The sequence below is a fragment of the Loxodonta africana genome, chromosome 3, assembly GCF_030014295.1.
Source record: "Loxodonta africana isolate mLoxAfr1 chromosome 3, mLoxAfr1.hap2, whole genome shotgun sequence".
Taxonomy (NCBI): Eukaryota; Metazoa; Chordata; class Mammalia; order Proboscidea; family Elephantidae; genus Loxodonta; species Loxodonta africana.
In genome coordinates, this window is record NC_087344.1 from 50,166,340 (window position 1) to 50,189,701 (window position 23,362).

The window sequence follows — 23,362 nt, forward strand, 5'->3', positions numbered from 1 at the left end:
CAGCGCTGTTCTAGAGGCTCCAGAACTCCCAGCGGTTTTCTACTCTCAAGACCAGCCAAGAGCCAGTCTATCAGCTTTCCCTGGAAAATATGAGGCAACCATCCTTATTACCCATTATAGGAAGTATCATGTGTTCTTATCTGCAAATGCCCCTCTTGAAGTAGAATTTGGTCTGAGTGTTCAGAGACAAGACCAGAATGACAACAAAGGAAACCCAGGCTTAGAAGAGTATCAGAAGAAAGAATAAATGAAACATGGAGTGGGAGCATAGCAGAGATCTTTAATTTACAGTGATGGTAAGTAGGTAGGAAAGTTGGAAATCTTCCTAGATGCAATGTTATATCTGAGATGAGAATTTAAGTTCCTTTTCTGCTGAGCCCTCTTATGATATTTTCAAAGGTACTGAGTGACAAAGTTTCTGCTATATATAAATTGTTCCCATGTCTTTGAATATAAGAGCAATACTCTATTCCCTAATAAAGCTGGTGTCTGGATCCTTCTGGCCACAGGAGCAATCCTTCAGTGATCTGGGAGCCAAATGCAAAGGGTCCCGACATGAGGAAGTCATTCAGCGTCAGAAAAAGGCCTTATCTGAACTTCGAGCACGAATTAAAGAACTTGAGAAGGCCTGCTCGCCAAGTAAGTTTCCTCGTTCCTATTCTCTGTCTCTGAGGATCCCTGGTGGTACAGTGGTTAAGCACTTGGCTGCTAACCAAAAGGTTGGAGGTTCAAACCCATCAGCCACTCCATGGGAGAAGGATATGGCAGCCTGCTTCCGTAAAAAGATCACAGCCTTGGAAACCCTATGGGGCAGCTCTACTTTGTCCTCTAGAATTGCTATGAATTGGACCCAACTGGCCAGCAATGGGTTCGTTTGTTTTTTTTTAATTCTCTCTTCATGCTCAGAGCAGTGGGCACCAGTCTCTAGAGGCTCACACTGAGGACTGACAGGTTTTCCAGAACTCCCATCCTGTATCCCCAGTATTTCATAACAGAAAGGACAATATAACACAAAAAAGATGTGTGGGACATGCTCTCAGAGTCAAGTACAGTCCTTGATACTAAACAAGATTTTATAAAAAATTCCCTGGCTTGTTATCTTGCCTGGTGGGACTTTGTCATGGACCAACACTGTTCAAAAATTGACATTGGGGAGTCTTTTAGAATACCCTATTTAGAGGAGAGGAGTCCCTGGGTGGTGCAAACAAGTAAACGCCTGACTGCTAACTGAAAATTTGGTGGTTCGAACCCACCCAGAGGCACCTCAGAAGAAAGGCCTAGTGACCTGTTTCTGAAAGGTCACAGCCACAAAAACCCCAAGGAGCACAGTTCTGCTCTAACAATGGGGTTGCCATGAGTCAAAATGAACTTGAGGGCAACTGGTTTTGGCTTTTTTTTTTTTTTTTTAAGCATTAGCTATAATTATTACATGAAATAATTTCTTACTGAGCCTTGCTTTTGAGTCTAAATTATTTCTCTTGTAGATCATAAGGACCAACTGGATGAATCATTTCTAGAATTAAAGACTCCCAGAATGGAAAAAAATGTCCAGAAAATATTATTGGACACAAGACCTGATTTTCCAAGTCTCTCAAGGATAGAGAACCGAGTGGTAACCAAATCTAAAGAAAGTTTGGGTGTCGCAGCTACCTCTGCAGTGGCTACATGTGCAGAGGGTGGGCATGAGGGCTGATGCCAGTAGTGTGCCCTAGCATGGCCATGCTATCAGTGGTTCAGGGCCAGGTCCTCCCTGAGGGGCTGGGGTCTATACTGACTGTTTGGTGCCCTTGCCCAACCCATTGTCTGATATTTGAATAGAAAAGTGGTCTTCCATTTTACACAGCATTGACGTTGGGCCATGTCAATCTCTAAAGAATGGCAAGCCCCTCTTTTCATATCATGCATTATATGCTGCAGAAAATGTTCAACAGGGTAACTTATCTGGCCATGAATTTGCCTAAAATTTGCTTTTCACCATCAACTGAAAAACATAAACATGTAATGGGCAGCAGGAGGGAGCCATGATTAAGAGGACATGGGTTCCAGGCTCAAGGAGACCTGTGTCCAAATCCCAGCTCTGCCAGCTGTGTGGCCTTGGACGAGACTCTGGACCTTTCTGGGACTCCACTCCCCAGCTGTAAAATGATGATGAAAAAATTAGAGATAATTATATAAAGTGCTTAGCTCAGTGCCTAGCTCATGGTTAACACATAATAAACAACAGCTACAATTATTAAATATTATTTTTTAAATATTATTATTCAAGAAAACGTTCCCTCCTTAAGGACATACAGTTTTTTTATTTACCAGCATATTTAGAAGTGACTCACTTGTTAAGTTGAAGGTACCTTCGTGCCCTAAGTGGGTGTTTCACGAGGTGTTTGTTTGACCCGTGACAATAGACAGCTCAGGTCAGCGTCAGATACAGGACCCGACAGGCGTGTGCTCACTGCCACAGCTAGATCTAAACCATACACAGGCTTTTAAAAGGAATATCGGAGCCACTTTATCTGTCCCAACATTCCCTCCAACAATTTTCTAGATATTTGCTAGAGCATAGGATGTGGGTCTTAGGAAATTTGTTGGTTTTCTTTAGAAAACCAAACATTCACTTTGCAATGTTGTGAGTGGAGGGAAAATATCCACTTTAGGAGGTCAGGGGACTCCTAGACTGGCCTTGCCTCCAAGACTTACCTTCCTCTTGGTGAGGACCCCTAATCCCACCACTGACACCACACGGCAAAAAACTTCCCAACTGTCTTATAAGACCTCAATCCTCCAAGGTTGCAGTAATAAAAACCAAAAGAAAGAAAAGAAATGAGAAGGAGCAAGAGGAGAGGAGGAGGAATAGCTGACCTTTCTTGAGTTCTTGCTGTATGCTAGGCACTGAGTTAAGCCCTTTACACACATTATCTCATTTAATCCTTGCAGCAGGCATCTGTCCTAGTTACTATTATTATCTTTGCTTTACAGATAAGAAAAATTAAGCCTTCAGGAAGTCAAACACATCACCATGGTCACATAGATAGTGGATGATGGGGCCAGGACTGTGTCTCTGGCAGTCTGTCTCTACCACCCGGCTAGTCTGCAGAGTAGAGGATGGAGACTGTGTGATTGAATCCTGTACCAGACTCTTCCTGAGTGACCCTCCCTCAGGAGTCCTGCCACCTTCAAGAAAAGAGGGGAGATGCTGGAGGGGGTCAAGAGGACACAGCTGAGGGGAGCTGGAGACCCTGAACTGCATTTCATAGTCTTTCTGCAGCAAATCTGTTCATTGTCATCTTCAAATACTCTATTTTATTCTCATCTCTCTATCATGGTCACTTTGGGACCTTGATATTTTTGTAATTAAGTTTCCAAAACCACTGGTCTTACCTGTTGACAGCACAGTGCCAGCAAATGCTGTGGGCTAAAAATGCGAGCACTTAAAACCCCATTTGGTTTTAAGGGGATTTATTGTGGTTATTTGTGGTCCTTCAGACCCCCATGTGTCTGTCAGTTTGTCGCACTGTGGGGGCTTGTGTGATGCTGGAAGCTATGCCACCGGTATTCAGATGCCAACAGAGTCACCCATGGAGGACAGGTTTCAGCTGAGCTTCCAGACTAAGACAGACTAGGAAGCAGGACACGAAAGTGTACTTCTGAAAAGCATTAGCCAGTGAAAACCTTATAAATAGCAGCAGAACATTGTCTGATATAGTGCTGGAAGATGAGCCCCCCCAGGTTGGAAGGCACTCAAAAGATGACTGGGGAAGAGCTGCCTCCTCAAAGTAGAGTCGACCTTAATGACGTGGATGGAGTAAAGCTTTCAGGACCTTCATTTGCTGATGTGGCATGATTCAAAATGAGAAGAAACAACTGCAAATATCCATTAATAACTGGAACCTGGAATGTACAAAGTATGAATCAAGGAAAATTGGAAATCTTCAAAAATGAAATGGAACACATAAACATCGATATCCTAGGCATTAGTGAGATGAAATGGACTGCTATTGGCCATTTTGAATCAGACAATCATATAGTCTACTATGCTGGGAATGACAACTTGAAGAGGAATGGTGTCACATTCATCGTCAAAAAAAAAAAAAACATTTCAAGATCTATCCTGAAGTACAGCGCTGTCAGTGATAGCATAATATCCATACACCTACAAGGAAGACCAGTTAATATGACTATTATTCAAATATACACACCAACCACTAGAGCCAAAGATGAAGAAAAAGAAGATTTTTATCAGCTGCTGCAGTCTGAAATTGATCGAACATGCAATCAAGATGCATTGATAATTACTGGTGATTGGAATGGGAAAGTTGGAAACAAAGAAGAAGGATCAGTAGTTGGAAAATATGGCCTTGGTGATAGAAACAATGCCGGAGATCAAATGATAGAATTTTGCAAGACCAACGACTTCTTCATTGCAAATACCTTCTTTCACCAACATAAACGGCGACTATACACATGGACCTCGCCAGATGGAACACACAGAAATCAAATTGACTACATCTGTGGAAAGAGACGATGGAAAAGCTCCATATCATCAGTCAGAACAAGGCCAGGGGCCGACTGTGGAACAGACCATCAATTGCTCATATGCAAGTTCAAGCTAAAACTGAAGAAAATCAGAGCAAGTCCACGAGAGCCAAAATATGACCTTGAGTATATCCTACCTGAATTTAGAGACCATCTCAAGAATAGATTTGACGCAGTGAACACTAGTGACCGCAGACCAGACGAGTTGTAGAATGACATCGAGGACATCATCCATGAAGAAAGCAAGAGGTCACTGAAAAGACAGGAAAGAAAGAAAAGACCAAGATGGATGTCAGAGGAGACTCTGAAACTTGCTCTTGAGCATCGAGCAGCTAAAGCAAAAGGAAGAATTGATGAAGTAAAAGAACGAACAGAAGATTTCAAAGGGCGTCTTGAGAAGACAAAGTATTATAACGACATGTGCAAAGAGCTGGAGATGGAAAACCAAAAGGGAAGAACACGCTCGGCGTTTCTCAGGCTGAAAGACCTGAAGAAAAAATTCAAGCCTCGAGTTGCAATAGTGAAGGATTCCATGGGGAAAATATTAAACGACACAGGAAGCATCAAAAGAAGATGGAAGGACTACACAGACTCATTATACCAAAAAGAATTAATCGATATTCAGATATTTCAAGAGATGGCATATGATCAGGAACCGATGGTACTGAAGGAAGAAGTCCAAGCAGCTCTGAAGGCATCGGCGAAAAACGGCTCCAGGACTTGATGGAATATCAACTGAGATGTTTCAACAAACAGATGCAGCGCTGGACGTGCTCACTCGTCTATGCCAAGAAATATGGAAGACAGCTTCCTGGCCAACTGACTGGAAGAGATCCATATTTACGCCTATTCCCGAGAAAGGTGATCCAACCAAATGTGGAAATTATAGAACAATATCATTAATATCACACGTGAGCAAAATTTTGCTGAAGATCATTCAAAAGTGGCTGCAGCAGTATGTCGACAGGGAACTACCAGAAATTCAGGGCAGTTTCAGAAGAGGACATGGAACCAGGGATATCATGGCTGATGTCGGATGGATCCTGGCTGAAAGCAGAGAATACCAGAAGGATGTTTACCTGTGTTTTATTGACTATGCAAAGGCATTTGACTGTGTGGATCATAACAAACTATGGATAACACTGCGAAGAATGGGAATTCCAGAACACTTAATTGTGCTCATGAGGAACCTTTACATAGATCAAGAGGCAGTTGTTCAGACAGAACAAGAGGATACTGATTGGTTTCAAGTCAGGAAAGGTGTGCGTCAGGGTTGTATTCTTTCACCATACCTATTTAATCTGTATGCTGAACAAATAATCATAGGAGCTGGACTATATGAAGAAGAACGGGGCATCAGGATTGGAGGAAGACTCATTAACAACCTGCGTTATGCAGATGACACAACCTTGCTTGCTGAAAGTGAAGAGGACTTGAAGCACTTACTAATGAAGATCAAAGGCCAAAGCCTTCAGTGTGGACTGCACCTCAACATAAAGAAAACAAAAATCCTCACAACTGGACCAATGAGCAACATCATGATAAACAGAGAAAAGACTGAAGTTGTCGAGGATTTCATTTTACTTGGATCCACAATCAACAGCCATGGAAGCAGCAGTCAAGAAATCAAAAGACGCATTGCATTGGGCAAATCTGCTGCAAAGGACCTCTTCAAAGTGTTGAAGAGTAAAGGTGTGACCCTGAAGACTAAGGTGCACCTGACCCAATCCATAGTATTTTCAATCACATCATATACATGTGAAAGCTGGACAGTGAATAAGGAAGACGGAAGAAGAGTTGACGCCTTTGAATTGTGGTGTTGGTGAAGAATATTGAATATACCATGGACTGCCAAAAGAACAAACAAATCTGTCTTGGAAGAAGTGCGGCCAGAATGCTCCTTAGAGGCAAGGATGGCGAGACTGCGTCTTACATACTTTGGACGTGTTGTCAGGAGGGATCAGTCCCTGGAGAAGGACATCATGCTTGGCAGAGTACAGAGTCAGTGGAAAAGAGGAAGACCTTCAACGAGGTGGATTGACACAGTGGCTGCAACAATGAGCTCAAGCATAACAATGATTTTAAGGATGGCTCAGGACCGGGCAGTGTTTCGGTCTCTATGAGTTGGAACCGACTCAACAGCACCTGACAACAACAACAACATTGTGGTTATTTGTGGTCCTTCAGACTCCTTGATTGGTATGTTGGGTTTGCCATGCAGGAGGTCAAGGTTCTCAGCAGCCAGCTGGCTGATCAGCGTGTTAGTGGATGCGCAGCGGTAAGCGTTACTCTGCCTTGTCTCTGGGCAGGTCTGAAGCAAGGCTCATCCACCAGGTTCCAGCATTAGGAGAACATTTAGCCACATTTTGTGAGGGCATAATTTCCTTTGCATAAAGATGTGGTTCCTTTAATAAAAGGGGGATTTTGCTATTTAACCTTCATACATTCATTCCCCAAACGTGCCTACTGTGTGCCACTCCGTACCAGGTGCCATGCTAAGCACAAGGGGTGAGATAGTGAGCAAAGAGCAGCATAGCATGGTCCTTGTTTCTATTATCTAAAGCAGGGTTTACCTATCCCAGCACTATCGATGTTTTGGGCCTGATAAGTCTTAACTAGTGAAGAGCCCTGGTCGTGTAGTGGTTAAGCGCTCGGCTGCTAAACGAAAGGTTAGAGGTTTGAACCCACCAGCCACTCTGCGAGAAAAAGATGTGGCAGTCTGCTTCGTACACGTTGCAGCCTTGGAAACCTTATGGGGCAGTTCTACTCTGTCCTGTAGGGTCTCTGTAAGTGGAAATGGACACAACAGCAACGAATTTGGTTGGGTTTAGAAGCTCTGGTGGCTCAACATTTAAGCGCTCGGCTGCTAACCAAAAGGTTGGCAGTTCAAACCCACCCAGTGACTTTGCGGGAGAAAGACAGCCAAGAAAATCCTATGTGGCAGTTTTACTCTGTCACACGGGGTCGTTATAAGTCGGAATTGATGAACAGCACCCAACAACAATTCTTAACTGTGCATTGTACGATGTTTAGCAGCATCCCTGGCCTCTACTCACCAGTTGCCAGTAGCACACCCCCACATCCAGTTGTGACAGCCAAAACTATCTCCAGATATTGCCAAATGCCTCCTAGAAGGGGAGACAGTCAGTGACCAAAGAATGAGACAGGTGATGTATAACTTCAAACAGAGAGTGGTACTCTGAAGGGTGGGAACACAGAACTAAGAGAGCAGATGAGAAAGGAAATCAGATTCGGACTGAATAGTCAGGAAACCAAAATGAAAATCAATTCTCTTGAGTTACTATTCCATAACAACGCAATGTTTTGACTTCTGGTTATAGGAATTCATGATGGCATGCCGAGAGAGAATTTTTATCTCTTTTTTATTTCAGCCTCAAAATGGCCTTTCCAACTCAGGGCCCATTCTGACCATTGAGAAGTCAGGGAAAACAGATGCATCTGAGGCTTTGGATCTCAGTGAAAAACTGGTATGTACATATCCCATCCGCGCCCCTTCTGCCCAAAGCCTGGGTCCCCTACAGTCAGTGTTCACCATGGGGTAGTTTAACTAAGCTTTATATACCTATGTACCTGTTACAATAGCTTTGCAAGACCCATCTACCATCCCAGCATGGGTCAGAAATTGCATAACTGAATTCCTTAAAAATTTGGGTTGTTAGAATAAATATTTATATCTGTTGTCATTTTTTTTTTTCTCGGTTCTCGAAAAGGCATTGTGTAAATGGCTTTGGGGAAAATTAGTGGCATAAATGCCCCAATTGCAATCATTTCCAGAGCATTTGTTTGTTCTCTGCAAGTGCAGAAAATGAATGAGCTAGAATAAGACACCTTAGGAAGTACCTCTTATCTGCGCACTTGCCTTGCAGTACTTGGACATGAGTAAAACACTCGGGAGTCTGATGAACATCAAGGATATGTCAGGCCACGTGTCCATGAAGTACCTGTCCGCAAAAGAAAGGGAGAGAGTAAACCAGCTTCGACAAAGGGACCTTGAGCTGGTGTTTGATAAGATCACCCAACTCAAGAACCGGCTAGAGAGAAAAGAGGAGCTTCTGAGAGGCTATGAGAAAGACATCGAACAGCTCAGGTACAGCCCCTTGCCCAGCCGAAAGGCCCAGTGTTCCTTCTCCTGACTAACCCTCAGGGCAGCAGCAAATACCTAGAACTGTGACAGAGGATGGAGCCCTGGTTGTACAGTGGTTAAGAACTTGGCTGTTAACCAAAGGCTGGCGGTTCGAATCCACCAGCCACTCCTTGGAAACCCTGAGGGGCAGCTCTACTCTGTCCTATAGGGTCGCTATGAGTCGGAATCGACTCAACAGCAACGGGTCTGGTTTTCATTTGGTGGCAGAAGACAGAAAGCCTAGAGCGGCATAACTAAAATATTGGGAAGGGGCAATGGTGAGGGCCTGGTAGAGGCAAATCTCTCCATGAGAAAGTGGTCATGGAAGCATTCAGTTCTCTCCTTTCTGCATTCTCAATGAAGAAGCTCAGCCTTTTGTGAATCTTGACTTCCGTTTCACCATTTCTGTACTTTTAATAGTCCCATCACATGTTCAACAGTGTCCCTGCCTCCCTTTCTGGAAGTCGGGCAGGAGGGTTTCACATCCTTTACCACCCTCGGGCTAAACTTATCCTGCTAGTTAACTATTTGTTCTGCCCTCTGCTCCCCAAATTCTTTTTTATTCCCTTCTGCTCCTAATAAAACCATTAAGTTAGGTGTATATGGAAGTATTTTGAGGGTCTCCCAGGTTTGGGATATTGATAAATGAGAAAGATAAGGAGAAAAGAGACTATGTCTTTCCCGTATGCCCAGGCAGAGCAAAGTGTCCATTCAGGTGTACCAGTCACAGGTGGCCAAGCTGGAAGATGAAATCTACAAAGAGGCAGAAGAAAAGGCCTTACTAAAGGAGGCCTTGGAGCGCACGGAGCAACAGCTGTGCCAGGAGAAGAAGCTCAATAGGGCGATCAGGCAGCAGAAGGTGAGAGCTACCTGTTTGGAGCAGAACCTCTGAGGCTGCCCCTCAGCTCCCGTTAGAAATAACCCCCAAAAGAAACAATCCTTCATGGTTATGAGGGAGGGGGCGGGACGGGGATGGAAAAACACTAAATAGACAATAAATAAGTGGTAACTTTGGCGAAGGGTAAAACAGTACAGTATACTGGGGAAGCCAGCTCAACTCGTACAAGGCAAGGTCATGAAAGCTCCATAGACACATCCAAACTTCCTGAGGGACCGAATTGCTGGTCTGAGGGCTGTGGGGACCCTGGTCTCAGAGAACATCAAGCTCAACTGGCATAACATAGTTTATAAATAAAATGTTCTACATTCTACTTTGGTGAGTAGCGTCTGGGGTCTTAAAAACCTGTGTGCGGCCCTCTAGGATACTCCACTGGCGTCACCCCTTCGGGAGCAAGGAAGAATAAAAAAAACTAAAGATACAAGGGAAAGATTAGTCCAAAGGACCATATCTACCACGGTTTCCACCAGGCTGAGTCCATTACAACCAGATGGTGCCTGGCTACCACCACTGACTGCTCTGACAGGGATCACAATAAAGGGTCCCGGACAGAACTGGAGAAAAATATAGAACAAAATTCTAACTCAAAAAGAGAGATCAGACTTGCTGGCCTGACAGAGACTGGAGAAACCCTGAGAGTATGACCTCCGGATACCCTATCAGCTCAGCAATGAAGTCACTCCTGACGTTCACCCTTCAGCCAAAGACTAGACAGGCCCATAAAACAAAACGAGACTAAAGGGGCACACCAGCCCTGGGGCAAGGACCAGCAGGCAGGAGGGGACAGGAAAGCTGGTAATAGGGAACCTAAAATTAAGAAAGGAGAGTGTTGACATGTCATGGGGTGGTTAACCAATGTCATAAAACAGTATGTGTAGTATTTAATGAGAAACTAGTTTGTTCTGTAAACCTTCATCTAAAGGACAATAAAAATAAAAAAGAAGAAATAGCGAAATGTGGCCCAAGGAGGGCCGAGGTACTGCAGAACGCATTTACTGATGCAATGGAATGTGGCAGAATAGCTTTAGTATCAGACAGACCTGGGTTTAGGCTCTGGCTCTACTACTTACTGTGTGACCTTAGGCAGGTTTCTTAACCTCTATGAGACTTATGGTATTCATCTGTACATTTTTTGAATTGTGGATATCTTTGTCATCTAGTTCTGCCATAACAGAAATACCACAAGTGGATGGCTTTAACAAAGAGAAATTTATTTCCTCACAGTAAAGTAGGCTAAAAGTCCAAATTCAATGCATCAGCTCCAGGGGAAGGCTTTCTCTCTCTCTATCGGCTCTGTAAGAAGGACCTTGTCCTCAATCTTCTCATGGTCAAGGAGCTTCTCAGGCACAGGGACCCACGGTCCAAAGGATGCATTCAGCTCCTGGTGCAGCTTTCTTGGTGGTGTGAGGTCCCCAACTCTCTGCTGGCTTCCCTTTCCTTTTAAGGTGGTACAGTCTGCACCCCAGGGGAACTCCCTTTACATTGGATCAGGAAGGTGACCTGAGTAAGGGCGGTATTGCAATCCCACCCTAATCCTCTCAACATAAAATTACAATCACAAAATGGAAGACAACCACACAATACTGGGAATCATGGCTTAACCAAGTTGATACACACATTTTTCAGGGGACATAACTCAATCCATGACAGTGGATATTACTCATATAAGGAGACTTGGTGCACAGTGATTAAGCACTCAGCTGCTAACCAAAAGGCTGGCAGTTCAAACCCACTGGAGAAAGATGTGGCAGTCTACTTCCATAAAGATTTATAGCCTTAGAAACCCTATGGGGCAGTTCTGTTCTGTCCTTTGGGTCACTACGAGTCAGAATGGACTTGACAGCAGTGAGTTTGTGGGTTTTTTGTTTTGTTTTTTGGTTTATTATTCGTATACTTACTGTTCTTCCATGTGCCAGGGATACATAGATGAATAAACTTTCTGAGAACAGGGATTTGAGTTCACTATTCTGAGTGTCTGGTACACAGTAGATGCCAATAAATATTTTTTGAATGGATGATAGATAAAAAGATGGATGGATGGGTGGCTGGGTGGCTGGGTGGATGAACAGGTGGGTGGGCAGATGGATGGATGCCCTTGGAGAACATATGCTTTAGTAGAAAACAGACGGGCAAAGAGCTGACTTCAGGCTGATTTAACGGGTAAGTGTTCTGTTAGAAGGATGCTTAGAGCTATGTGAGCCACAGAAGGGCACTCATCTCAGCCTAGAACATCTGGGGAGTTGGAGTTTGCCCTCCAAAGGGATGGTCAGGTGAACATTCCGGGCTGAAAGAACCACAGAGGACAGACATGAAGATGAGAAACAGTCAAAGAGATGTGTGTGCTTCCTGGCATGGAGTTGTAATAGCTTTGGCTTGAGAAACCAAGATTCCAGACTAAAGCTGGTGGCCCAGCCAAAAAAGCCACCTCCAGCCCCCACCCTGGTATCTCACCTGTTACATGGCACAGGAGTCAGTCAGTTCTGTGTCCGAATTACTGTGTGACTTCACCCAAGTCTCTTCACCTCTCTGGGCCTTGCTTTCCTCTTCTGTAATGGGAGCTAACAGCACCTGCCTTGCAGCATTATTCTAAGGATTAGATACAATGCAGGTATCCCCCACGATGCAGACTCTCACTGTCTGAACTCAGGAGCCATATGGTTTCAGATGATGAGAAATGCCTGTGCTGTTCTAAAGCAGCCCGCCCAGGGCCTGGCACTTGGAAGGTGCTCAGCAGGTGGATGCTGCTCTTCTCCCTTGCCAGTTGCCTGCATTTGCGGGGTCTTGAGTGAGCTCTGCCTCAGACCCAGAAGAGTCCCTCCTAAAAAGTTTCCCCCACAGTGAGGCATGCAGGACCAGTACCCAAACAACTTCAGAAGCTTCTGGCAGCCTTGTGCACGTGGTCAGCAGAGGGGCTTTCTTGTCTGCTTTGCAGTTGACACCTATATCCATCGACTCCTGCAGTTGACAAGTGTGTCTTTGGGCCTACTTGGTGCCAGGCACTGGGATGGTGACTTCTAAGTAAAATCAGAATCATTCCTTTTCCTTGACTCCTGCGTAAGGTAGAGCAGATCTCACGGCTGGGATCAGGCAAACAAGGAAAATAACCACCATGTCTCAGAACCATCTAGAGGCAGACACTGGGCTCCATCCATGCTTTGCAGCCATGATCAGGTTTATTAATGCCTATAATAGACCTGCCTAGTTGGTACAATGATCCCCATTCTACAGATGAGGAGACGGAGCCTCAGAGAACTAAGTGATTTGCCCAAGTTCACACGAATACCACTAGCACCAGTTGCCATCAAGTTGACTCCAACTCATGGCGACCTCATGTGTGTCACAGGAGAGCTGTGCTCCGTGGGGCTTCCGGTGGCTGATTACCCAGAGGTAGATCAGCAGGCCTTTCTTCTGAGGTGCACCTGGTTGGACTCAAACCTCTACACAGTAACTGATAAATGGTAGAGCTGGGCCCTGACCCCAGCTCTCTCTGAGCCTAGGACCTGTGCTCTGTGCTGGGTTAACCTCAATTGTCCTCCTTGTAACTCTTAGCTTTTCTGACACGGGCATGTGTGCATGTAAGTGTATGTGGCTGTGTGTGCATGTGTATGAATGGGCAGTGTGTGGGCATGTGTGCAAGGGAGTATGTACACATGTGTGCATGTTTGAGTGTATGTGTGCATGTTTGAGTGTGTGCGTGTACACACGTGTGTGAGTGTGTGTATGCTGCCTGCATGAGCACTAAGGAGGCCAAGCCCCCAGAGAAGGGTGCCCTCCCCAGCCAGAGGCGCTGGTCTGGCGAGTTCCTTGCAGTACCTTGCCCTCCATTCAGAGGACGGGCTCCCTGTCTTCCAGCCCCAGAAACGAAAGCAGTGTCCTGCTTCTGAGGCCCTTCTAGCACTCACGCTCTGAATTAAACATCACAGGCCTCCATCTGCCTGTGCCACGGGGCTGCCTTGGGCAGAGGACAGTTTCACACCGAGCACCTGCCGCCAGGGAGAGCTGGGGTAGTAAAAGAGGTCTGACTTCCCCTTTGATGTGACCTCTGCAGGGTCCACTCCTTCCCTAGGTGAACCCCACCTCCCGCCTTGGCGAGCTAGTCCCCAAAGCAGAGATACCAAACCCCAGAACAGGACAGCAAAGGGCCCCCAAAAGCCCATTGTCATGTGCTGGCTGAAGATGTAAGAGACCCAAGGATTTACATAATCAGGCTACAGATGCATTATTCATGAACCGCCTCTTTCCTACACAATGCAGGGGCTGTGCCAGCCTGCTTGGCGCTAGGCATCCCTCAATGGGAGAAGCATCTGATAAGGCCGCATTAAACCTGTTTCAAGGGTCTCCAGAAATACAACAGCCAGAGCTGGGAACTTTCAAACTTGTGGGATTAACAATTTGGGGAAGATTTGATAAGAACTATGACCACCATCCTAGCAACACTGATGGTGTTGTTTATTGAATGGGCATCAATGGCAGGGACCTGCGCCTCTCCGCACGCACGCCGTCTCTCCCATCAGCCCTGAGAGAGATGCTTCCAAGTGTTGGCCCACTGGAGAGATGAGAAAACCAAGGTTGAGGGGGAGATAATGTTACCTGGCTACTTGGCGGCAGAAATGGGCTTCCCACCCAGATCTCCTGCCTTCCCAGCCCGTGTTCTCTCTTCATCTCCCTTGCTGAGGTGTCCCTTCCTACTCCATTCACCATTGCTCCTGGGGTTTTCATTCCATGGCTCAATTTTGCTTTTAAGGCTTGTCAGAAATTCCTGTTTGCCAGGAAGATAGATTGATAGATTGATAGACACATAGATGAGAGATATAGATATATGGAGATAGATATAGATATCAAAAAAAAAAAAAAAAAAAAAACCTGTCACTGTTGAGTCAATTTTGACGCACAGAGACCTTGTAAGACAGAGTAGAACTGCCCCACAGTGTTTCCAAGGAGCGCCTGGTAGATGCGAGCTGCCAAACTTTCGGTTAGCAGCCGTAGCACTTAACCACTACGCCACCAGGGTTTCCAGATATAGATGGGTATTTTAAAGTTTTACAGGCGGGTGGCGGTGGGGAGGACGCTTTTAGTTTTGTGGCATTTGTATTCGTCGCTGTTTCAATCATGTTAGTTAAAATAAAAATTATTTTTGAATTACAAAAAAAAAAGTTTTACATGATTCTGAAGGGAATGTGTATGTATCTATCTTGTTACCAGTTCCTTCCTGGGAGTATATTTTCAGTTTTAAAATGGAAGTTCAAAAAAAAAAAAAGAGTTTTACAAAGGAGCCTTATTTTTTCGAAGTCATAAAATTTTATAACTGTTTATCCTTCATAAAGATGGGATGATTGAAATGAAATTACTCACCTTAGAGTTTTATTAAATCATAATTGAGCCTCAGAACCACCCCATCCCCCACCAATCAATGAAGTTTTAATATTTAAACAACTCATTACTAAGCAGAGCTTTCTAGAATCAAGTCATGCTTCCATACATGGTTGTGAAAATGAGGCTCGATATAAAATGTTGGGGAAAACCTCTGTACCAGGCATTCACAGAGACCCTTGTGGTCATTGGCCTTCTGATTCTGGAATGTTCTAGGCCCGTCCGTCTCTCCATGTGACAATGTGACAGTGACAGTGGCCCAGGCTGTGTTCAGTTTAGTGTACTTACTACATCACTAGAAAAGGCAGCAGTGTGTCTTGGAGTTAAGAGGCAGACTGGGGAGTCAAACAAAGTGGGGTTTGAGCCCCCCTCTGTCCCTGAGTGACCTTCAGTAAGTGTATCTGTGTATCTCAGGTTCCTCAACAACAACAAAATGATAACAGGACTTACTTCATGGGACAGTTGTTGTTGTTGTTAGGTGCCTTCAAGTCGGTTCCAACTCATAGACACCCTGTGTGCAACAGAACGAAACACTGCCTGGCTTTGCCTCACCCTCACAATCATTGCTAAGGTCGAGCCCATTGTTGCAGCCACTGTGTCAATCCTCTTGCTGAGGGTCTTCCTCTTTTCCACTGACCCTCTACTTTACCAAGCATGATGTCCTTCTCCAGGGACTGGTCCCTCCTGATAACATGTCCAAAGTACATGAGATGAAGTCTCGCCAATCTTGCTTCCAAGGACTACTCTGGCTATATTTCTTCCAAGACGGACTTGTTCGTTCTTCTGGCAGCCCATAGTACACTCAATATTCTTTGCCAACACCATAATTCAAAAACGTCAGTTCTTCTTGGGTCTTTCTTATTCATCGTCCAGCTTTCTCGTGCATATGAGCATGGGTGAATTAACCAGAAAGCAACGTACATACCAACCTACGTGAAACAAGGTACACACCAGTTTACTTGTGTTTACTTACTAATCTGTAGTGAGCAATTTCACATGGGTTTCGCCACATCTACTACAGATTAGTAAGTAAACACAAGTAAGCCTGTGCATACCTTGCGATTGAAAATACCATGGCTTGGGTCAGGCACACCTTAATCCTCAAGGTGATGTCTTTGCTTAACACTTGTAAGAGGTCTTTTCCAGCAGATTTGCCCAATGCAATATATAGTTTGATTTCTTGACCATTGCTTCCGTGGGCGTCGATTGTGGATCCAAGTAAAATGAAATCCTTGACAACTTCAATATTTTCACCGTACTCTGATGTCGCTAATTGGTCCAGGTGTGAGGATTTGTGTTTTCTTTATGTTAAGGTATAATCCATAATGGAGGCTGGGGTCTTTGATCTTCGTCAAGGGGCCGTGGGGAGGGCTAAGTGACACAGTGTATGCAGTGCCCAGCATGTAGCAAGCACTTGGTTACTCAGTTATTATGGAAGAGGGAAAGGCAACCCATGGATGGGTGAGGGGTGAGTCTTGTATCTCTTTCAGGGAGCTTCCTGCCAGCTGATGTATTCAGCAAACCCTAAGACCTCTTCCCTGGTCCTCTTAAAGCTGGCAGCTCTTTTGTAAAGCTCTCTTTTCTGTTTGGTGAATAACACTAGGGCTACAGCCAAGAAAGAGCTTGATGCTTTTTGTGAATAGGTCAAGACTGGAATTTTCAATAGATCTTTAAATGCACAGAAGTTGCTATTTCAGAGGCATGCAAGCCCTTTCTTAGCCCTTTATTAGGGTTTGAAGAGTGAGAAAGGCGGAAGTGTATGGCTAGTTCTGGCTGAGGAAAGAGCTCAGCACTCCTTCAGGCTCCCACCAATCAAACCCGGCCAGGGGCGTGGCCACAGCTTTGTACCCAGGATTTCGGCTGGAGCTGGGGGCTGGGGCCCCTAACTTTCCCTCTGCTTAATTACCTCAGATCCCTCCCCTTGAAGATAAGAATTAAAATGGCACCTAACTCATAGGGTCTGATTCAATGGTAGCATGAATATAAAACCCTTAGCAGATGACCTGGGGAACAAGATTATCCGACAGGTGCTTTTATACCATCATCATCATTGTTCTATTTAACTCACAGTTTTCCAAGATTCTCTTGCTCCCAGATATTCATAAGACCCTCACTTCCTCAGTGTCATTTGAATGTTTTTGACCAAAGAGTAGAAATTGACAGATGTTGCATAGGATGCAAATGGGTGGGGGGCTCGGGGCTGGTACCCTTGGGCCCACAAAAAGATGAAGAAATAAAATATGGTAAGGGTAGTACAGTGTAGGGGTAGATGAGGCTGAAGAAAAAGACCCTGAGCCCCCCTCCCATCTTCTGCCCACCAATCCCAGTGAATCCCAACGACTGCTAGAAACCCCATAGTGGTATCACAGAATTGAACAAGTAAGGGTACACTAAACACTTTCTTACTCACCTGATATTTTCACTCAGGAACGTTTAGAGGATCACCAACAGAGAAATGCAAAAGAATCAACATCTTGCAACTGTTCCTTCAAAGAGAAAGAGAGGCAGGTATGGAGTGGTTTGTCAATCTTGCAACCAGGCACAAAGTAGAGCCAGTATTTCCAAAGGGTAAGAGCTTATGGCATGTAATTGCCAACCTGTGCTCCCCAAGGAACATCCACACACACTCACTCTCTCCCTTCATCCACCGCTCCCCCACCTGCAATTTGAACAAATGGCCCCAAAGACAAGCAAGCAGCCAACCCAGTATTTTGAGGTACAATAAGGCACAGTGGAAATGCAAGTGTAATTTTGGGTAATGGAGCAACCATCCTAGGCACTAAATGATCTGAAGACTTCGAGACAAGGTCATATGAAAAGAACAAGGGGAGAAGGGAGGGCTGGGGGAACTCCAGGTAAAAGGCTCCCTGCTCTAAGAATGAAATAAGCAGGGTGAAAGAAGGAAAAAAAAGATGGGTACAAAATAGAGCCAGGAATGGGGATGGAAGTGCCAACTGTAATGACCTCCACACGTGCCAAGGGGGAGCCGTGCATTTGACTCCGAGCTTCCTGGCAGCCAATGAGAAATGGAGAACCCAACTTGGTCCATGGTTCACAGTGTCCAAGAGATACATTGGATGTGATGCTCAGAAGTGTTCTTAGAACAAAGACTATACTGGATTTTTCCCTGGATGGGACACTGTGTGACAGAATATACAACATCTCTAAGAATATCCTTAGCAGACCGATGCCATCATATCCCGGTGAATTGAGTAAAGTTCAGTAGAAGCATCTCTGGGGACAGACTCTGCCCTTGTGGTACTCACTGTCCACTGATCAGGCTTAATCCAGGAATGTATTTTGGAGCAATGTTCAAACTAGTGTTCCCTAGAGCCCTTAGGTTCCATAGAAGGGTGTGGTTATGAACATCCACACACGTACCCTGCTTCCACCAGAGCAGTTCCCCTTTATCTGTTTTATATGCCAGGTTCCTCAAGGGATTTTGCTTGGATAATGGGTTCTACTGAAAAACAAACAAAAACACTGCTTTATAATGTCTGAGAGTTTGCATGGTGACTATCTTATAAACTTAGTTTCTTTCAAATGAGTTTGTGGTAAATATTGAGTGGCTGCAGGCTTAAGGTCTTCTCCATGAAAAATGCCTGGAGGACAAGTATCAGTTAAATACAGGCCCATAAGCCTTCTAGGACAGTTCTGCTAGGGATAGAAATAGAATCCTGTTGTGAGAGTGGAAGAGACTTACAAGCACCTACGCTCCTGCCCCAAAAGACAACCTTATTCTGAGTTTTGGTAATCCCAACCAATAGGGTTGCCAGATTTAAGGTTAAAAAAACAAGACACTCAGTTAAATTTGAATTTCAGATAAATAATAAATACTTTTTTAGTATAAGTATGTCCCAAATATTACATGGGATAAACTTATGCTAAAGAAATTGTCTAAATTCTGAAATTCAAATTCAGCTGGGTATCCTGTATCTTCTCTGGCAACCCCACCCACAAATATTTACTGAGAACCAACTGGAAGCCACGGGTCAGGCTCAGAGGCACATGTTATAAAATGGCAACCCACAAATGTATTTCATTTGGCTCATGGGATTATTTTTTTTAAGTAACATTTCAAAATAGTGCATTTTCATGACACACTCTGGATTCCAGCTTCTTTAAGAGATTTGGAAAATCTGGTGACACTAGGCCCACATTCCCACAAGATCACCATCCTCTGGCCCCCTTAGAGAAGATCCATACTCCTTGGTTTGCTGCCATCCCTACCAGCCCACTTCTTTTACTTCCCTATAGGCATCAGGTTGGTGACCCCAGCCAAAGCTCAGGGCTCTCTGAGAACATCCTCTTGCCCACACTGCTGCCCACTCACCTGGTTCAGTGTCAGGCAATGAGGGAGGTCCCAGCTCTCTCATTCGCTGTTGTATCCCCAGTGCCTAGGGAACAATTTTTCTTCAGTGAATGGTCCCTGAAAGACAGGGCCCAGAGGATAATAAGGTCAGCATCTATAAATCAAACCCCAGGGAAAAAGCACGCTCCAGATTTGGGGTGATGGTGGTTTCCAGTCAGGCATCCCTGCAGTCCCTGACTGAGAGTTCAGCCACTGTGGGTCTCATACATTCAGGCCACTGGGATGTTTAGGTAGAAGCCACTGGAGGTCTGCAGCCTCTTCTACCTGCTCTTTGAGGTTCTGCTTCTAGCTAAAGCAGATTTGTCCTCCAAGGAGCATATGGTGTTTCTCACAGACCCTCAGTTGGCCAACCTCCTCTGCTGCTGGGATCTGGAGCAGGGATTCCAAGAGACTCAGCAGGACAGTGTACCATTGCCCCCGAAACCGTTCTCCCTGCAGACCCACATTCTCACTCCCTACCCCTAACAAGGCCCAACGTTCCAAATGAGTAGCCTCTGAAAGTTGAGGAAAATCCATTTTTTCTTTGATTCAATAGGCAAAGAGAAATATCAGCTAAATTTTGCCATTATTTTTTCTGTATTAAAGAGACGAATATTTGTAGAGATGGTGAAGAGCAAGATGCAGAGCTCAAATTTCCAGGTGAGCCAGAAAGAGGGGAGAGAAAGCAGTTGTAAAAATGACATGACGTCGGGGGCATCTGATTTCCTCCAAGTTCACAAGGATGGAGAAGAATCAAGATCAGTACCCCAAGGCTGATTCCTCAAGCCTGTCTCTACCCTCCAACCTTTTTACCAATTCTAACACCAGCTACCCCTCCCATGGCATTCTCTACTTCTCTGCTGGGTTCAGTAATTCATTGCCATGGCCACACAGAACTCACAGACAATACTCAAGATTATGGGGTTTGTTAGGGGAGTACCAGGTTACTATCTGGGATCAGGATCAACAGGTTACAACTCGGGATCAAGATCAGGAAGCATGTAGGCAAAGGCCCCCTTCTTCAGTTCAAGACATTTCTCTCAGCTCCTCTGGACCATACAGGTCTCCTCTCAGCCCCTTGAGTACAGGCTCCTCTCAGCCCCCTTGGGACAGTCTCCTCTCAGCCCCCTTGGGACAGGCTCCTTTCAGCCCTCTCAGGATGGGCTTCCTCTCTGAGCCCCAGGAGCAGATTAAGACACGTGAGGGCTCTAAACACTGATAATCTGTGGTGCTCGCTCCTCTGTTCACTCATGCATCCAAATGGGATATATATATATATAATTTATTAGCATGTAGAGAGTAATATCAAGCACTGTGTCCCACACAACAGACAATAAAAAATGAAACTCACTTTCTACGTAAATTAAAACTTTTCATGTTAGATAAATATTAATATTTCCAGTATTTTTTGGATGTTTGCTATGTTAGTATTGTATTAAATGTATGCTAGATCGCATTTGTGTGTATGCCAAACATAATTTTAAGGTTAAAGTTATAAATATTATTGTTTACAAAACTTAGGACATAACTGTACATAAATGCTATACACTTAAAAAATAACGACTGAATTCATTGCAATGGTTGACTTACTCGAGTTCCCTCACTTTTGTGTGTCATCTGGGACTGGAGTTCCCATTGGTTGTTTATCAGGACATGTGCAAGAGTATACCTTACGTTTGTATCGTGGCAAAGAGCATTGTTGGCCCTCCTGGCTGGAGTTGCTGGACCAGCAGACGTGGATGTACAAAACTGTTCTTTCAAAGTGGATCAGAAACCTGTTATCTATTAATATAATCTGTCCTTGCCCCGTAACCACTCATGTTGGATCCAGTTGCACGTTTGGTGGATGTAGCAAGTTGACTCGACAGCACACCTCCACCTCTTGTGTATTAGAAAGAAATAGTATACTCCCAAGAGACCCGCTTCAGTTATGCAGGAAGGGACTGTAGGAGACAGATACCAGTGACAGTGTTGCAGTAATAGGGTCCTCCTAGCTTATACAGCCTTGTGTGTGGGCCCCCTCATGACCCAGCATGAACTTTGTTTCTGGTGGTACACTGTCACACACTGAAGCTGGTATCAATGTCATTTAGTGCCCTGCCAGTTCCCTTCCACTGTGGCACTTGCTTTTCCTTGTGTCCTGTCTAATTGGCATCTATGGGTCTTTGCTTTGGACAACTGGTTCCCCTGTTTTGTTGATGTCCTAAGTACATGCTTACCTTATTCGATAATCCATCCTTGCTCGGCCCCCTCAGCTTGGCCTCTCCCCTGCTCGGGCAAGTGTCACAAAGCTCTTTAGCTCTGCCAGGAAGTACCCAGAGGCACCCCACTCCTCCAGGAAACCTCAGACCCGAAGGTTCTCAGCTCACTTGCTCTGTGGGTTTGCATGCTCACTGTAGCTACCTCGCTTGGGGGTCAGGAAGCCCACCATGCCATCTCCCATCAGCCTTCTAGTTCTGCTGCAGTCATTTCTCTGCCACTGGATCCTGCCGTGCTTTCCACTGCTTCTTGCCATCTCCGGTTGTTCCAGCTCTCTCTGTCTCCTGAGTCTAGGAGGTTCTCAGCACAGGGACCTTGGGAACAAAGGATGCACTCCACTCCTGGCTCTTCTTTCTTGATGGTAATAAGGTCCCCCCTCTAGTCTCTGAGATTGGCTCTCTTTTAAGTCTAACAGGATGGCAAGACTGACCAATTCCCTTATTAGGATTCCATACATCTTATTTGCATGGCCCCACCCCCACAATAGTTCCATGCACCTTATTTGCATGGTTAGCAAGCTGTTCAATCCCCTTAGTGGGCCACATGCACCTTATTTACGTAGTGCCACCCAGTCACTGTGTGGGAGTTTTAAGACCATGCACAGCTAAAAGGACCATATTAAGTAATTCACTGCACCTCAACAGTAAACATCAGTGGGAAACCCAGCGGACAGTAGCACCAGATCTATTATGTGCTGAGCACTTAGTATATTCCAGGCATAGAGCTGAGCACTTGACACGCATTATCTCATTTAATCTTCACAACAGCCCTATGAGGTGGGTATTGTTATTATCCTCAACTTGCAATGAGGTATCTGAGGCTCAAAGACTTTAAATAATTTGTCCAGAGCCACACAGCTAAGTAGAAGAGCTGAATTCAAATGCAGACCTGCCCTGCAGGTAAGTGCAACTTACCCTCCTTTAGGGGTAATAAACCTGATACACCTCAGGTGACATTTCGCTTGGATTTCAAGGAAACATCCCCTAGAATATTTATTCTTTCTTACGAGTTGAGAATCAAGCCTAGGAAATCTTAAGCCTGTTGAAACATTGCCATTCTCAATTCTACCCTGGAACTGGAATTGGCCCAATTTATATTCCCACTTTGCAAAAAGTAGAGGAGAACTCTCAGGAAGCTTGAAAGCCAGCACATTTCAGATGAATCTAAGAGAGGGGAGATATATTAGAGTTAGATAAAAAGCCACAATTTGTTCTGAGACAAAATTATCATTGGAAAAACCGAAGATATTCTATGTCCAAGCAACATTTTGAAAAACAGAAGCCTCTTCTCAACCAACCACCTTGTTCTAAGACTAGAAGATCGTTTCTGCTGAGAAGCAGGATGTTAGGAGGATAGAGTGCCTCTGGAGGCCCCCCTAGACCTGAGACCTTTGCCACTCTGCAGTGGGAATGAGTTTGGGGTCTGATGCTTATTCATTGATGCACATGGGAGAAATGGAAGCGGAAGGAAACCACCCAGCAGCTAGATTTTGGCTGAGAACCACCTGGGGATTTAAGATGACAGAGGAGATATCAGGATGGGCTTGTGCTTGGGAATATTGTGCTTCTCTGAGATATGAAGCCTCCTGGAATTTCAGGCCTCCTCCGGAAGAAAGACCTGGTAATCTGTTTCTGAAAGGTCACAGCCTCGAAAACCCTGTGGAACAGTTCTAATCCGTAACACATGGGGTTGTCATGAGTCAGAATCAACTCAATAGCACCTGGTATTATTGATATTATTACTGGGCCTAATAGAATGGGGGTCAGATGGTGCTTAAGCTAAGAGCAAAGAGTGACCTTCAATTCATCCA

General features: G+C 44.9%; 1 protein-coding gene and 1 long non-coding RNA gene across 2 annotated transcripts in view; one reads left to right on the forward strand and one right to left on the reverse strand.

Annotated features, from left to right (window-relative positions):
- FHAD1 (forkhead associated phosphopeptide binding domain 1) overlaps nt 1-9,899 on the forward strand; it is a 42,192-nt gene extending 32,293 nt beyond the window's left edge. Inside the window, exons 11-15 of the mRNA XM_064281324.1 lie at nt 510-639; nt 1,485-1,612; nt 7,923-8,018; nt 8,418-8,638; nt 9,368-9,899. Coding sequence (XP_064137394.1) covers nt 510-639; nt 1,485-1,612; nt 7,923-8,018; nt 8,418-8,638; nt 9,368-9,566 — 774 coding nt within the window. The 3' untranslated portion in view covers nt 9,567-9,899. The remainder of the gene's footprint in view (nt 1-509; nt 640-1,484; nt 1,613-7,922; nt 8,019-8,417; nt 8,639-9,367) is intronic.
- LOC111751497 (uncharacterized) lies at nt 6,305-18,712 on the reverse strand. Its single transcript, XR_002786604.2, has 3 exons — nt 18,324-18,712; nt 17,353-17,428; nt 6,305-8,492 (listed from the first exon to the last, which is right to left on the reverse strand). It is a non-coding gene; the product is annotated as an uncharacterized LOC111751497 (long non-coding RNA).
- Between the last annotated feature and the right edge of the window lie 4,650 nt (nt 18,713-23,362).